A 16,241-nucleotide genomic window follows, 5' to 3' on the forward strand; every position below is an offset into this window, starting at 1 on the left:
CCTCTATGAGGCAGTTATCAGCTGTGGACAAACTAAAAGCAGCCCCATATCTCACTGTTGGTATTAAAACAAAAACATTAACATAATATGACTAAAAGAAACCAAAACTACTACATGAGTGCATAATCTTTATGATAGGTAGTTAAGAAATTACCTATTAATTAAGAATCTTAATTGCATTTATAGGACTCATCCCACTATATTTATGGTTTTGTGACACACTTGAAACACTTATCATTAAAAACTGAATCAAACCAGCTCCCTCAATGCCAGTTAAATGCGTGCTTGCTCTGAAGAAGTAGGTTCTGGCTTTCAAAATGGCAAGTTCCAGTGTTTAAAATAGTAGTAGGCAAGCACAGTTGTTGAGCAGAGGTGAGCCATAAGGTGAACTCTGGGAGAATGGACATTACTATATATGAAGAAAAGGAAGGTATAAGAAAAGATCATTAGGAAAGAGTAACTGCTCTATTATTTATCAGTAGTTCATAATTACAGGAACAAAAAGGTAATCTTTCCTAAGATACAAAAATAGCTTTTAATAATATTTAAAATCTAAATAAGAGTAAGCAAATATATGCTACCCTTGAAATAAAAAAGGCACATGAAATGAGCATTTTAATACAAATAATTATATTTAAATTATATATAAATCTACACAGTAAATAGTATTATTAAAACAGTCCCACAGAATATCACCACCGAACACCATTTCAAAAGAGTCAAGGGGAGGAGTTAGATGATGACTGTGAAACAGGCTCTCCCATTACAATGCTACTTCTATCATTCAGAGTTCTGACAGCAGTTGTAGCTGGAGATTGAAGTACTTTACGAGATAGCCTCATTCTTCCATCAGCTGGATCACGGCCAAAATATTTGACCTGTGTTAAAGAAAGATTCACTTTAAAGTTGACATGTAATTTCAAAGACATTTAAATTTCCATTGTCCAAATAGGAAGGAAGTGTATAATGAAAGGACAGCTCAGTAATATGTAGAGATACACCCAGTAAATATAATCTGGTTAAGTAGCTGTTATAAAAAAAAAAAAAAACAAAAAGAATCCAGGCATACTGTCCTGTTCTTAGAATTTCAGCACTTGGTGGCAGGAGGCATGCTTGAATTTGAGGACAGCCTGAGCTACTAAACAATGAGTTCCAGCTTGGCTACAGATCTTGTCTAAAGAAAACCTAAAACCAAACAACCAACCAAGCAGGAAAAAAAAAAAGTGTCTTCAGGTAAACTAATTGTGCCTTTTAATTGTCACTAGGTCCCTATACTGTAAGACTAAAGTCACAGTTATGGTTCAGATAAAGGCTTTCTAAACCCAGCTCTACAAATTCTATACAGTGCTTAGAACTCTATGACTCAGGGACCATTATATTAGAGTATACACCATTCTTTATGTCTCAGGGATACTGGAGTATATTTTTCCTTGGACACTGCAAAGAACGGGAAATGCAGCAGGTTTCAAGTCCCCTTTGATGTAAAAAAAAAAAAAAATAGTATATGGAGGTATGCTGTCTTGAGTCTCGCTTTTCCCCGGAGCCACTTTAAGCAACAGGAGCACAGATAGAAGTAAACTTGTGGCCTTAGTCACTCAGGTATAAGTGGAACAGAATGTGGTGCAATCAGCACACCTGGATTAGCAGCAACAACTTCTGCTCACTGACCGAGGACTACAGGACAGGGCCAGTTTTACTATCAGAGCCCAGAGACTTTGCCTTTATAGTAAGCTCAAAAGCACTCACTGTCAAGTCAAAAGTCTCAAAGATGGCACAGTTTTCAACCACGTTATCAAGTCTGTCTCTAAATGACAGTCTGCACAGCTCTAGAGGTGGATTTTCTTGAGCTGAAGTGTGATCTCAAGGAAAAGGGTCTTACTTGAAATTCTTACTCAGCAGATCTGGTTTAGCCACCCTCACAAAAGAGTCACTGTGCAGAAATACAAGTTAGAGGTGTTCTATACTTTCAAAAATGCTGATTGGAACTTGAAGCATATTACACCTTTGGAGATAATACATTAAACACAGATACCTGAATTTCTTGGCCAACTTCTAATCCTAGGGCAGTGGGATGTTTAATCTGGAAAAAAAAGTTAATTAGTTACATGTAATTTCTAATAACCACAGATGTAAACATCTTTCCCCAAGTGAACAGGTATGTTTTTCTAATGAAATCTATTAACTACCAAAATCAAAAACAACATAAAAGTAGTCAGAAGAAAATGAAAACCACATAAAACTCTTTGTTACTGATAACTGTGACAGCTTCAATATGTAGCCCTTCAAATGTCTATTTAGTGTGCCTTGATAAACATGGGCTTAGGAAAGCAGCTCACTCAGTAGGTTAAGAATGTCTTTTCATATGAATAACTAAAGCATTGTAAGACTATTCAAACTACATTGCAAACGTTAGTGGCTGGTGAATCTAGGTGAAAGCATTTTGTATATTCTTTGTACTTAAACTATTCGTAGGCAAAATATACAATTCTCAACAATTCAGGTAATTTCAGTACTATTTTTAACAAAATAAATCTGTGCTGGGAAGACACCTCAGATGATAAGAACACTTGTTGCACAAAAATGAGGACCTGAGTTCAAATCCCTAGCATCTGTATAAAAAGCCAAGAACATTGTTTATGTGCCTGTGTGGGGAATGTACAGAAGGAAATTTTTTTGGAGCTTGCTGGCCACCAGCCTAGATGAGAAATGGCAAACTGCAGGTTGTGAGAGAGTAAGTGTCAAGGGAATAAGGTAGGGAGTCCCAGAGGATGCCTGATACCTTCCTCTGGCCTCCATCCAGACACACATCTACCCACTCTGTACACTTCACCACACATACAATTCTGTCTGTCCTTTTACCTTTCGATGGTCAAGTTGTGAGTTATGAAGTAGCACAGCAGTCATGTTTGGATACAGTTTTACCATTACTCCAGTGTCTCTAGGAAAAGACAGCAGCTTGGTTAAAACAATAAGTATGCACTGACAAATAGAACCTATGCTTTTATAGAAGAAGAGTGCCAAACAAATCCCAGACCACATATATCCCAGACCATACACACACACACACACACACACACATATATATGAAAAATATGTTTTCTTCTTTTTTTGGAGACAAGGTGTCTCTGTATAGTCCTGCAATTTGCTGTGTTGACCAGGCTGACCCCAGAGATGCATCTACTCTGGCTTATAAGTGCTAGGAATAAAGGTACATGCCACCATGTCTGGTTTCTAGATTATATTCTCATGATTATAAAAATTATGACTATGTAACAATATACTTCTCTCATCTCTCCCCATTGTCTCTCTGTCTCTCCTTTACCCGTCTTTTATAGTGCTTGGGATTTGAACCCAGGACCTCATACATAATTAATAAGAATTCTAATAATAAGCCATTTATCCTAAATCCAAATACATTTTTTCAATAGAAAATATTTAAATATTTGTGAATTAAATGACCAAGTAAGATAAGTTTTTAGAATATATTTCTCTAAAGAATATAAAATTTAATTATTTTAGATGTATTTTATTTTATGTGTGAATGTTTTGACTATGTATATCTGTGTATCTGTTGTGGCTATAAACATGTTTTAGTTTGGTCCCAGGTATGGGATGTAGGACTGATTCAGATGATCCACAGCAGCAGACTACTTGATTTGTGTGGGCTCTTGAGAGGAGCTCTTTGCCAGCTATAGATAGTTTAAATCTGAGGACTCTGGAGAGAGAATAAATGCCAGAGCCCAGAGTGTGGAACGCTGAGAAAAAAGAAAGCTGCTCCTGGTTGCTGTTGGAGCTTTCCTGAAATGAAGGTTGGACTGGCTCCAAAGAAGTCGACGACCCTGACCAACAGGAAGCAGCTAAGAACTGTATCCCCTCTGCCACTAACCCTTTTTCTTTCCTACCTGGCGTTGGGGTGTTGGAAGGGGTTGGGTGGAGTAGGGAGAAAAAGATGAAAGAAATGTAAATAAAAGAGCTTTTAAAAAGTATGCCAACATATGTCTGCATACCACATGCATGCCTAGTGCCTGTGCAGGCGGAAGAGGTATCAGATCTGCAAGTGCATTGCATATAGATGGTTGTGCGAAGTTCTCTTTTTTTTTTCTCAAGTCTGAAAGCAATCAACTGTACAACTGTATTGTTTATTTTTCACCTATAATGTTAATCAGATTATCCCAATCTCCCCTTCACTCCCAAAATGGCATTTTGAGATAATTTCAGTTGGCAAAAATACTTTGAGGTTGAAACTGACTTGAGGATGTGTGTTAATCAAATATCAAACAATATCAAACAGTAACGATGAAAAGGAGATACTCATCTGTAGGTTTTAGGTTTACTGTTTTGGGTGAAATTTAAATTGGTAAGCAAATGTGGTTTGAAAGTAAAAGATGGTAGGAAATTTGGTTTAAGAAAAAAAATTCTGCCAAAGGATCTAATATAATCATAGAACCATTTATTGAAAACATACACAGTGGCACAGAAAAAAAAAATTAGCTTAAAGAAAAAGGGATTACATGGGGCTAGGATGTACCTCAACTGGTACAGCACTTGTACCCAAGGCCCAGGGTTTGAGCCAAACACAACAAAAATACATCACGGTAGTGCACACCACCTCCCAGCATTCCAAAGGTGGAAGTAGGAGGATCAGAAATTTACTGAGTCCGTTGGAGAGATGGCTGAGCAATTAATAGTACATTGGCTGCCTTTCCAGAGGACCTGGGTTTGAGTCTCAGCACCCCCATGGCTGGTCATATCCATCTGTAACTCTAGTTCAAGGGACTCTGATGCCCTCCTCTGGCCTCTGTATGCACTCACTACACACCAGACACAAATGGTGCAAGACATACATGCAAACAAACACCCATATATATATAGAACAAATAATAAACACAACAAAACACTAAAAGGGAGTGCGGCTGGAGGCACAGTTCAGGGTTTTAGTGCACTTCCTGGACTTCCGGAGAACTCAGGTTCAATTCCTAGCACCCGCCTGGTAGCTCACAACTGTCTAGCTCCAGTCCCAGAGGATTCAACATCCCCTTCTCGTCTCTTCAGGCACTGCATGGTTGGTAGACAAACATGTAGGCAAAACATCCAGAATAAAGAGAAAAAACAGTCCAGTCATTCTCAGCTACATATTGACTTAGACCGGTCTGGGCTGGAGACCTTATCATATACACATATTCATTCTCTCTCTCTGCTCTCTCTCACTCACAGTTATTGACAAATATCTAAATAGTCAGTGAATCTGGCTTGCTGTAAAAATCTTTTAAAAGTGAATCCACTGTTTACTTGTAATTACCTGATTTCAGTTATTGTAGCGGTATAAACTGCTCCAAATTCTAATTGTTGCTCTTGCTGTTAAGTATAAAATAAACCATTAGGTTCATAAAGATAACAGGAAAAAAAATAGGCAAAAGCTATCATAAGATGTCTACTTACATCATCTCTGCAAAGTTCAGTAATGAAGTCTCTTGCCTCATGCATTGCAGTAGGTGTTGGTGCAAATATGGAGAAGGTTTCTTCATCAACCTGACTAATTGTGACACCTTTAGAATAAACCCAGTATCATGATGAGGGGTGGGAAGAACACAAAAGAGGTAACAAATTAACAAGTTCAGCCAGGCACGTGCCTGTAACCCCAGCACCCAGGGAGGCCTAGGACAGCCAAGGCTACACAAGAATGGGGAGTGTGGAGAGGGGGAAGACCTCATGCAGCTGGATTGGTGTCCCTGCGTGCCTAATGACTGCAGGGATATGAAGCATAATGCACTGCTCTCCTGCCAGGCACCTGGCATTTACTAGGCCCTATGGATATAACGGTGAACCATGTCCTAGCAGCAAGGCTAACTTTTAGGGTTTTTGTTTTGCTCTTTAATTATGACTAGAAATACTAGAATACTTTCATCATCATGTTTTATTATTGTCATCCTTTAGAATGAATATGTAAATCATGTCAGTTTCTCTTAGCACTGGTTAAAGCAATTCTGCTTGTCCTTTAGCAAGCTTAAAATAACTATTAAGCCATCGAAACACTGCTTCTAGAAGAAACAAATTAAAACGTAATTTCTGCATATATTCCTTTTTTCTTTTTCGGAGACAAAATCTCAGTTGTAGCCTTGGCTGCCTATCTTGGAACTCAGCCTAGCCTTCAACTCAGAGATTCACCTGCCTCTGCCCCTGAATGTTAGGACTGAGGGTGTGTATCACCACATCTGGCCTCTGCACATAGGCCTCTTTAAACAAAAGAGCCTAAATGAAACTAAATCTAAGCAGTAGAGGTAAGAATACTTAATAACTTTTTCAAGTGAAAAACTAAAAATTATTTGGGAATGTTCAGTTTTAAATGTGAAAGTATGATGATTTTTTTGTCATCCTTTCTCTTTTCTCTGAGACAGGGTCTTGCTAATTTGTCCTTCAAGCTACTGTCAAAATACCAGGACCACGGACATGACCCACCACATGCTGCTTTATCCTTCTTGAATATAGGATTAAGGCTTGTTGACTTAGAAAAAAGTCCCACAGAAAACTCATAGTAAATATATGTACACTTTTCTTCTGCTTCTTCTCAGCCTTTCAAATACCATTTTTGGAGTAACACAGAGATGAAATAGCAAACTTACATGGTTTGCCATTTAATAATACCCTCAAACTATATATAACCCTTACCTGTTTCAGCCTGAAGTTTTTTTAAGTGATATCCACCAGGTCCAACAAATTTTGCTCTTTTTGATAATGGAACCTTAACTGTTTCTGAAATGCAATGAAGACAGGTAGACAAGTATGTAAAGAAGCCAAAGATATACGAACCTAAACATACATACAAGTCTTTCTTTATGAAATAGAAGAAATTTGTTGTGATTAAAATTACCGAAAAATATACAAGATTAATATTCTCAAACTTAACATGTGGTTTTCTTTCAATATAAACAAATTTATTTTTAAGATGATATATAAGAACACATAGATTTTATGTACTGTGATTTTTGATACATGTATACATAATGTAATGTTTAACTCTGAGTAAATATATCTGTTCTTTTCCATTCTTTTATAGAAAGAAAATTTAAAATCTTTTTTCTAAGGCTAGTAAGATGGCTGGGTTAGTAAAGGCACATGCTGCCAGGCCTAATAACCTGAGTTCAACCTCAGGACTCATGGGAGAGAGTCTATTTCTACAGGCTGGCCTGAATGCCAAAAATATTGTAGCATGTGCATACCCCACCCACATCTACACATAATGAATAATGATAATAGTTTTCTTTGAAGGTATTTAGCAATCAAAGTATTATAATATTCTTATTTTGTTAAGAGAAAAATGTTTAAAGACATCAAGTTTTATCAGTAACACTTTTAATGTCTTACCTACAACTGGTCCATTTTCTTTTCTAGATATTCGAGGTTTTGAAATTGTTTTGTTCATGATCTGTAGTATCTCCTTCTTTGCCACTAGGAGAAAAAGCAACAGAATAAAAACTAACCCCATCAAGCAGGTATAATCTGAACTAGTCTCACTGGTATACAATCCAAACCATCTCACTATGAGAGTCCTTCATACTCCAGTTATCTTACAAAGCCACTTTGTTCCTCACTCACTTTTCCAGACTTCGAACTCTGAAAGTTGTTTATTTTGTAAAAATTAAAGTTGCATTGTTCTTTCACTTGGGTATTCAATGTGATAAATAATTAATACTTGATCATGTTAACTTATGTTGCCCCAACTCTTCCAATTTTAATGGTGTTGGAGATCTGATCCAATTCCTTATACATCACAGGCAAACATTCTGCCAGTCAGCTACACTCAGTTTTGAAAGCAACATTTTATAGTACGTTGAGTGGGAATTATAGGCCACATAAACAAATTAGACAGAACTAAAAGGAGAATAAGTAAAGCACCTTGATTTACCTGAGGCTTGTTGAATGGCTTCCATTACAATTTTAATTGGTATTCCAGGTAATTTAATATCAGCCTAATATAGAACAGCCAAAAATAAATAGTGGCCCATAACATTATGTAAATATTTAAAAGATTAAACAAGCTGGTTTCAAAAATACCTGTAATGCAGTTATTCCCTTATTTGTACCGGCTATTTTGAAGTCCATGTCACCATTATAATCTTCAATTCCCTTCAACAATGTAAGAAATTATAGTAAAGTTTTACACAAAGCCAAAATTCCTCCATAGTCACGGTAAAAGAACGTCAAGTCCCAGCTCTGAAGTAAGCTGTGTCCTCTAACGCCACATGCAAAGAGCCACCTCTCCTGCTTGGTGCTGTCACTGGAGGTAACACTCTCTGCTAATGCTGTTTCTAAACTACATGAGAATTAACTTAGAATTATCTCTAAGGGAGTCATCCCAGAGAAGTATACAGTAGTACACATCTTTACATCCACGCAAACAGGAAATAAACACGGCTCTATCCGGAAGTACGCCTGTCCCTCTAGAGCAGCGGTTCTCAACTTTCCTAAGGCCAGGATCCTTTAATACAGTTTTTCATGTTGTGCAGCCCCCAAGCATAAAATTTTCATTGATGCTTCATGGTTGAATTTTTGCTTGTTATAAATCATAATATAAACATCTGTTTTCTGATGGTCTTAGGTGACCCCTCGGGACATTCAATCCCATGAAAAGGGTCATGACCCACAGATGATAACACTGTTCTAGGCTTCTGTACGTCTTTTTTTTTTTTTTGACAGGGTCTCATCACATGGGCCCAAATTGTCCTGGAATTTGCTATGCAGTTTAGGTTAGACTAAAACTAGTAATACAGGTGTGTGCTACCATGCCTGGTCTAAGCATGTACTTTTAGATCTACTTGTAAATATTTCAAACTGGGAATATACTTGCCAGAATATCTGTGAGCAGACGATAATCTTCTATTTCACCTTTCTCTGGATTGTTTTTGGTAACCAATCCCACTGCTACGCCTGCAACAGCAGATGAAATTGGGACCCCTATAACAACAAAAAGGTTTGTGTATAATTCATGTAGTATATATAAAACATGCTGAAATTTTGTTAACTTTCTTGGTTTGTTTTTGTTTTTTGAGACAGGGTTTCTCAGTGTAGCCTTGGCTGTCCTGGACTTGCTCTGTAGACCAGGCCGGACTCAGATTCACCGAGATTCACCTGCCTCTGCCTCCCTGAGTGCTGGGATTACAGGCGTGCATCATTGTACCTGGCTTTGTTGATATTATTTTAATGAGATAATCATCTCATCATATTTAAATCATCTCATCATATTTAAATCATTGAGTTAAAAAGTCCCCAGTTCAGTTCCTTTGATTCTCTTATAATGTAAATTCCCAAGTTATAAATAATGTAAATAAAAACGTAGTAAGTGTAAAGCCACAGGTAATAATTATACTTGGCCAACCCCTAAGAGAGAAAACTCTTATCTATACTCTACTATTTTGCTTTTGGTTCCGTTTTCTAACCCTATGTTTGTTAAATTTCCTAAGCCTGAACCTTTTAGTTCGCCTCACCATGGTCTTTTAGGAAATGTCTGTATACAACTATAAATGTAAAAAAAAAAAAAATTCTTTAAATTCTTATTTGAAAGAAACATGTTATATATGCATTAACTCGTACCTACAGCATACTAATCCCCATAAATGTCATTAATAAACACAAAAAGTACATACCCATGTTTTCCTTGCTATTTTGCAGTAAGCTTTTACTGTGTAGCTGGGTAGCAGGTTCCTGCCTTCGTTTCTTGAGTGCTACGTCACAGGCATGCACTACCATAATAAGGCTACCATATATTAAACAATTTTTAAATTGAGACAGAATTTTACTGTATAGTTTTGACTGGCCTGACTCACAGAGATCTGTCTCTCTCTGCCTCACAAACGCTGGAATTAAAGGTGTGCTATACCATTCCCAACTAAAACAACACTTAAAATTTTTTAAACTTTGTGTATTTAAATGTAGACAAATATGTGCCATATGTGGAGGTCAGAGGACAACTCTGGAATCTGTTATTTCCTGCCACTCTACAATTCTGGGATCAAACTTAGGTTATCAGGCCTCTACATACTGCACTGAACCATCCAATCTGATACACCATAAATAGAGGTGCTTAGTTAAAGGCATGGGTATTTATACTTGCTCAAACTGTCAAGCTACCTTCCAAAGATATGTACTTTTCATGTCATGTATAATGATGCAGGAGTTTGTTTCTCCCCTCCCCCCATTTCCTCATGTGCGTGTGTGGGTTTATGTGTCTGAAACAGGTTCTGACATGTGATGTGGCCCAGGATGGCCTAGAATTTCAAGGTTGGTTTTGAACTCTCATTCATCCTGCCTCTAACCCCCCAAGTACTGAGCTAACAGCTGTATACCACCATGTCCAGCTTTCTTGATAATTCCCATTAAACCTTTTTTTATCTTTGCTAAAAGATAAAAATAATTTTTTGAAACTTGATTTTTTTTTATGTATGTGTAAACATGGCAGAATTTATTTTTACTTCTTGTCTTTGGTTCTCATGTATATGAACTCTTTTGAAGACCTTTTTTTTCCTCTTGTAATATTACAACAGGAACTCTTTCATTATGAGTCGTAGATTGTTATTAAATTAAGCTATGTTGTTGTCTAGCTTGTTTAATAATACTGATTTTTTTCCTGGATAGAATTTTTATATTTATGAAACCATGGTTCCTGCATTTTGCTTAGAAAGGCATTTCTTCAAGTTTTGATAAAATTCTTTTTCTCTTCTTCTTCAAGTTTGATCTTAACTACTTTTATTCTAATCTGTCTTATCTATATCTCTGGCTTAAACTACCATTATAATGATGCCTTTTTAAAAATTTACTTTACATTTATATTTATAAGTGTTTTGCCTGAATGTATGTCAGTTTATTAGGTGTGTGTCTGTTGCCTGTGGATGTCAGAAGAGGGCAATGGATTCCCTGAACTAGAGTTACAGAGGTTGTAAGCCACCAAGTGGGTACTGGGACTAAATCCAATTTCTCTTAACTAGCTCCAGAATGGCAACTTAACTGCCTTGTCCTTCCACCTGGATTTCTTGGCCAAGGCCTGCATCTGCTTAGACAAAGTGTTTCCTGGAGTTCTCTATCAAATAGAATCCATTTAAATAAATAAAAACATAGACCCCTTTAAGTCCTCCCTAACCTTTTAGATTTGTTGGTTGTGGTGATGGGAATGCTTAGGGCAAATACTTCTGCATGCTCAGCAATCACTGTATCACTCAGTTGTCCCCTCAAGCTGGAGAGCTGTTATTTTTAAAGATTTAAATTGAGTGTATGAGTGTGCTATGCTTGGCGAAGAGGACATTAGATCCTTCAGAGCTGATGTGATAAGAAGTAAGAACTGGGAACCAAAACCTAGGTTATCTACAGGAGCAGTGTAAGCTCTTAACTTCTGTGCCAGCACTCTAGCCCCCCAAGCTGGGGGTCCAAAAATGTTTAGGACATTGAGGTGGTTAGAATGAGATTGTCCTTCATAGGCTCAGTATTTGAACACTTGGTCCTCAACTGCGCTGCTGCTTGGAGAGGTGATTAGATCTTGCTGGAGGAAGTGTATCCGTGGAGGCAGGCTTTGGACTACAGACCAGCCCCACTTTCAGTCTGCTCTCTCAGTGTTTGCAGTTAAAGATGTGATATCTCAGTTAATCTTTTCCAGGGTTCTATTGAGAGAGAATCTTACTAAATCACTTGGCTAGCCTTGAACTCATAGAGATCTGCCTGTCTCTATCTCTGAAGTACTAGAATTAAACATGAAGCCTGGCTGCTTTTTTTAAAATGAGACTTGGCTGAGAAATGCAACTTCTGAAGAGAAATGACTGTTTTGCTTACCACTTGGGCTCAAGAACTTAGATTAGTGCCTGATTTAGTAAAGATTTGTAAAATGAATGAATGAAGACGAACTGTAGAAAACTGTAATATATATATATTTCTACTGACTAGAACTAGGAAAAGGTCATTACTTTGGCCGTTTTTACTTTGGCCTGTTTTAAGTTTTTATGTTGCTTAAGTAGTATTAAAATATACTTACATGACTGGTTCACTTTCTCTGGTTTATCATCCTTTCTATACTTCATTTTTGTGTTGTAAATGTTCAAGCTTAGCAGAGCAATTGTTGTGTATCCTTTGTAGTGCCTTGTGGTACCTTTTCTCTTTCTTTTTGAGTAGCATTACAATTGCCAGAAACTGCTCTTGAAAGTCTAAAATGTGAACTCTTTCTTTCTTAGTGTCACAGTCTCGGGGATTTCATCAGACAACTTTCAGTATTTCTACTGAATTCTACAGAATTCCTACACTCCTGACCATGCTTTTGGAGTGCCACTCCCTCTATGGCTAGTATAAACTGACTCAAAGATTATATGGTTACTTTTCTTATGGATTCTAATGCTTTCTGTTTACTAAATTGAAACTGCTTTATAGACTGGAATCAGTTCTGGAAGTCTTCACGTTTGGAAGGTGAGAAAGTAAACCGAGTCACAAAGGGAAGTATATAAATTTCAGTGTATTTTAAAATTTAGTGTCTTTTAGCTAAAAATAAGAACCTCAACCAGTGTATTTCTTATATTCTACTTTGTAATTACCTTGTATCAGGCCTAGGTTGGTAATCTATAATCTGCTTTTGACTTTTATTAAATCCAATTTAAACAAATCTTTATATTCTGTACTAATGAAATATATATGTAAAGTAACAGTTTTGAGAAATAATTTTTTTTACCTGCATCCATTAATGCCAAACTTCCACCACATGCAGATGCCATAGAAGATGACCCTATTGAAAAAGAAGAACCACTTCTGTTGTAATATATTGATTTCTTAAAATGTAGAAAACAGCTAGTGTTGTTTATTTCCATATACATATTACACTTGAACATAAATTGTTAATAGTCTTTTCTTCCTTCTTTGTAAAATCACTTAAGAGGCTGGGAGATGACTCTGTGGGTAAAAATGTTTTTTGTGCAAATATGAGAACCTGAGTTTGAATTCCTAGAACCCATTAAAAAAAAGGCTGGGTGTATAGCCAGATGTACATGGGCCCCTAGTGTCACAAGGTGCAGAGACAGAAGGATCACTGTGACTTGCTTGGCTACCAGCCTCATTCCAGGCTCAGTAGAAAACCCTGTATCAAAGGAATATAAGGTAGAGAGTTTTGCAGGATATTTGTTCCCACTGTGAACCCCAAGATTGTGAACTGTAAAACCCTGTTTCTTGCTTGGTTTGGTTGAGCCCTAACACACAGCTTTACTCCAAGAACTTTCTGTTTATTATGGTATGATTCAGCCAGCCCTAGCACACCTTTAATCCACGAGCTCTCTGTACACAGGATTTAATAAAGTTAACCCTAGGTCAAGAGGCAGAGCAAGAAACCAGCCGACAGGGAGTAAAGAGCAGGAGGGACTTTGAGTTGAGGGTGTTTAATATCGTGGAGAAGTAAAGGGAGCTTTAGCACGTGGCTCCTTCGGCTTGAGCTAGCAAGCCTTTGGCCTTGGGTTTTATTTTATTTTTACTTTTTGCCTTTTCCTCCTGGGCTGTCACCTGAGCTAGTGCGCCTATTGGGCTTTTCCCTCAGAGATGTGAGCTGAGTGGGAAAGTCAACTGGTGCTTTTTCTGCTTCTCTGAGCTAGCAGGTTTTCACCCTACTACCTGGCTCCTGAGTCTTTACTAGTAAAATTGGACGGTGCGTTTTTTTTTTCTTTTTTTTTAAACTAACAAGAGAGTGAGATAGAGCAGAGTATCTGGATTATTCCTCTGGCCTCTGTGTGTCTGTACACAAAATTCTGCCACTCCCAACCCCTATACTCATACCTATACCCACACAATACGTAAGCAATAAACAAAAAAAAAAAAAAAAAAAAAAAAGAGATTTAACTCAATCTCTCTTAAGTGACTAAGTACATGGCTACACAGTACAATACAGTAGCCACTAGCCAACAAGTAATTACTCAAATTTAAATTAACTGAAATAAGTTTAGTTTCTCCATTGAGTAATTCATTGGGTTTCCATTATTACAAAGAATTCTGTTGTGCAGCTTTGCTGCAGAGATTCTGAGCCCAAGAAACCCCCAGAAGGCCTAGCAATATTTCTGTTGCTTTAATCATAGGGTACAAATATATGAGCCCTAGCTCTCTCATTGGAACAGGATTCCAATTCCAATTAGTAGAGAACAAAAAAAATCTTCAGTTTACATTCTGAACTAACTTTATGGTGTTACCTTAAAATCTGTGAGCACTGTGGCTGCTAGACCCTGCAGAACTCTGTGCCCATTCTGCCTCATGACAATACCTAGTTGACACATGCATGGACTGATTTATTCTATTTAATTTTGACCTTTTAACCCTGTTTCTCTCCTGGTGTCCACTTATTCATCTCTGATATGTGGATTCTTTGATGGATCCATCTGTTTTGGCTGCTACTCTCTCCAAGCTTAACTTGCTCTGTTGCTTGTTTGCAAAAAAAAAAAGTAATCCAAATTAGATGTGCTGTAATACATAAAAAAAGAGAAATACTAGTTTCTGATTTAGAATACTTTCAAAATAACTTAGTAGCTAAGAACAGATTCAAGACAAGGGTACGAACAATTCAACTTATTTTCTCCTGCAGCAGGATTGAGACTCTGTAGTAGTAAACATAACATAACCTTAGAAAGCATAACCTTAGAAAAGTTAAGATGGGGCTGAGAGATGGCTCAGTGGTTAAAGGCACTGACTGCTTTTCCAGAGGACCTGTGTTCAAATCCTAGCACCACATGGCAGCTCACAACTGTCTGTAATTTTAAGATTTGATATTCTCAAATAGACATACATGTAGGCAAAACACCAATGAACATAAAATAAAGGTAAATAAGAAAAGAAAAAAGAAAAGTTAAGACTGTATCAGGGAATCTAGTCTTTTCTACTAGGAAAGAAATAGTGAAATATCATACCATTTGATTCAAGGACTTCAGATGTAACTCTTATGGTAAAAGGAAAATCTTTGGGAATAACAGGACACAAAGCTTTCTCAGCAAGAGCACCTAAATAAGAATAGAAAACAATAATCAAAATGTACTAAGTCTCTCTAAGAATACAATAAAAGCTTAGGATTGTACTCACCATGTCCAAGTTCTCTTCTGTTTATACCAGTAACTTTGCCAATTTCATTGGTTGCATAAGGAGGAAACTGAAAACAAAACATACACATACACATAAGTGACATGGAATGGCCTCAGATACCTTAGCAAAACAATAAAAGAAATTACAGTACAAGAGAAACCCACTTTTGTTATAAAGACTATATTACCTATCTACCATCTGTTTACTTTTCTATTTATTTGGAAAGTGTCTGAAAAAGATACAAAGTATGTATTAGCTATTTGTATTGTGTAAGGAGACTGGAGTGTAGGACATGGTTATGAAAATTTATCTCATTCAAAGATTTATTTTTATTTTGTTTGCATAAGTGTTTTGCCTGTATGTATGTCTGTGTACATGTGTGCCTGGTATCCATGGAGGCCAGAAGAAGGTGTTGGATCTGCAGTGATTCGAAACTACCTCATGGGTTCTGGGAACAGGGAGTTATTTACTGGAAAGCTACTTATCTAAATCTCTTCTCTAAGCAATAAAGTAACCTAATCAGCCTTCACAGATACATGGTAAGATGTTAATGGCAGGTCCAAAGGAATGGGCACATGGAAGTTTACTATCAGCTTTTAAAAATTTTGCTGTATCCTAAAATATTTTCACAAGAAAAATGTTGGGGAGAAAATTTATCTTACCTCATAGTGCAGCATGAAATTTTTATCTTTTACTCCACTGCAAGAAAAAGGAATGATATTAAAACCATTATTAGGACATAAATCACTAAAGGTGATTTATTATGATTTTAGAAAAACAACTGAGTATTAATAAGAGTTGGTTGGAAAAAGAAAACTTGAAGAACAGAGGATGAATGGGACTTTTTTTCTTTTTCTCTCACTATGCTGTTCAGGTTGGTCTCAAACCCCTCAGTTAGGTAATGTTCCTGCTTCAGCCCCTTGAGTAGAGTAGCTGAGAGATGCCTTCCTATTGCTGGGACTTACAATTGAATTCCAGGTTGATAGAGGAAAACAATTTTCCTTCAAACAAACAAATTGGTCTTTTGTTGTTGCTTTATAGAGGCAGGGTCTCTTGTGTTTAGGCTACCTTTCAATTCTCTGTATAGTCAAAGGACAGCCGTGGGCTCCTGTTCTTCCTGCCTCTTCCTCAGTGTGTGACTGCAAGTGTGGGCTATGGCCCATTTAGGC

At 37.1% G+C, this 16,241-nt stretch overlaps 1 protein-coding gene across 1 annotated transcript in view; it reads right to left on the reverse strand.

The window, feature by feature from the left end:
* Positions 1–613: 613 nt before the first annotated feature.
* The window catches only part of Pnpt1 (polyribonucleotide nucleotidyltransferase 1), a 31,930-nt gene continuing 16,302 nt past the window's right edge, over positions 614–16,241 (reverse strand). Inside the window, exons 15-28 of the mRNA XM_060365122.1 lie at positions 15,735–15,771; positions 15,073–15,139; positions 14,904–14,993; positions 12,698–12,751; positions 8,846–8,952; positions 8,053–8,124; positions 7,904–7,967; positions 7,363–7,446; positions 6,667–6,750; positions 5,440–5,546; positions 5,300–5,355; positions 2,860–2,938; positions 2,033–2,080; positions 614–878 (exon numbers count right to left, since the gene is read on the reverse strand). Of these exons, the coding sequence (XP_060221105.1) occupies positions 720–878; positions 2,033–2,080; positions 2,860–2,938; positions 5,300–5,355; positions 5,440–5,546; positions 6,667–6,750; positions 7,363–7,446; positions 7,904–7,967; positions 8,053–8,124; positions 8,846–8,952; positions 12,698–12,751; positions 14,904–14,993; positions 15,073–15,139; positions 15,735–15,771 (1,108 nt within the window). The 3' untranslated portion in view covers positions 614–719. The remainder of the gene's footprint in view (positions 879–2,032; positions 2,081–2,859; positions 2,939–5,299; positions 5,356–5,439; positions 5,547–6,666; positions 6,751–7,362; positions 7,447–7,903; positions 7,968–8,052; positions 8,125–8,845; positions 8,953–12,697; positions 12,752–14,903; positions 14,994–15,072; positions 15,140–15,734; positions 15,772–16,241) is intronic.

The sequence above is a fragment of the Meriones unguiculatus genome, chromosome 12 (genome assembly GCF_030254825.1).
Source record: "Meriones unguiculatus strain TT.TT164.6M chromosome 12, Bangor_MerUng_6.1, whole genome shotgun sequence".
Lineage (NCBI taxonomy): Eukaryota > Metazoa > Chordata > Mammalia > Rodentia > Muridae > Meriones > Meriones unguiculatus.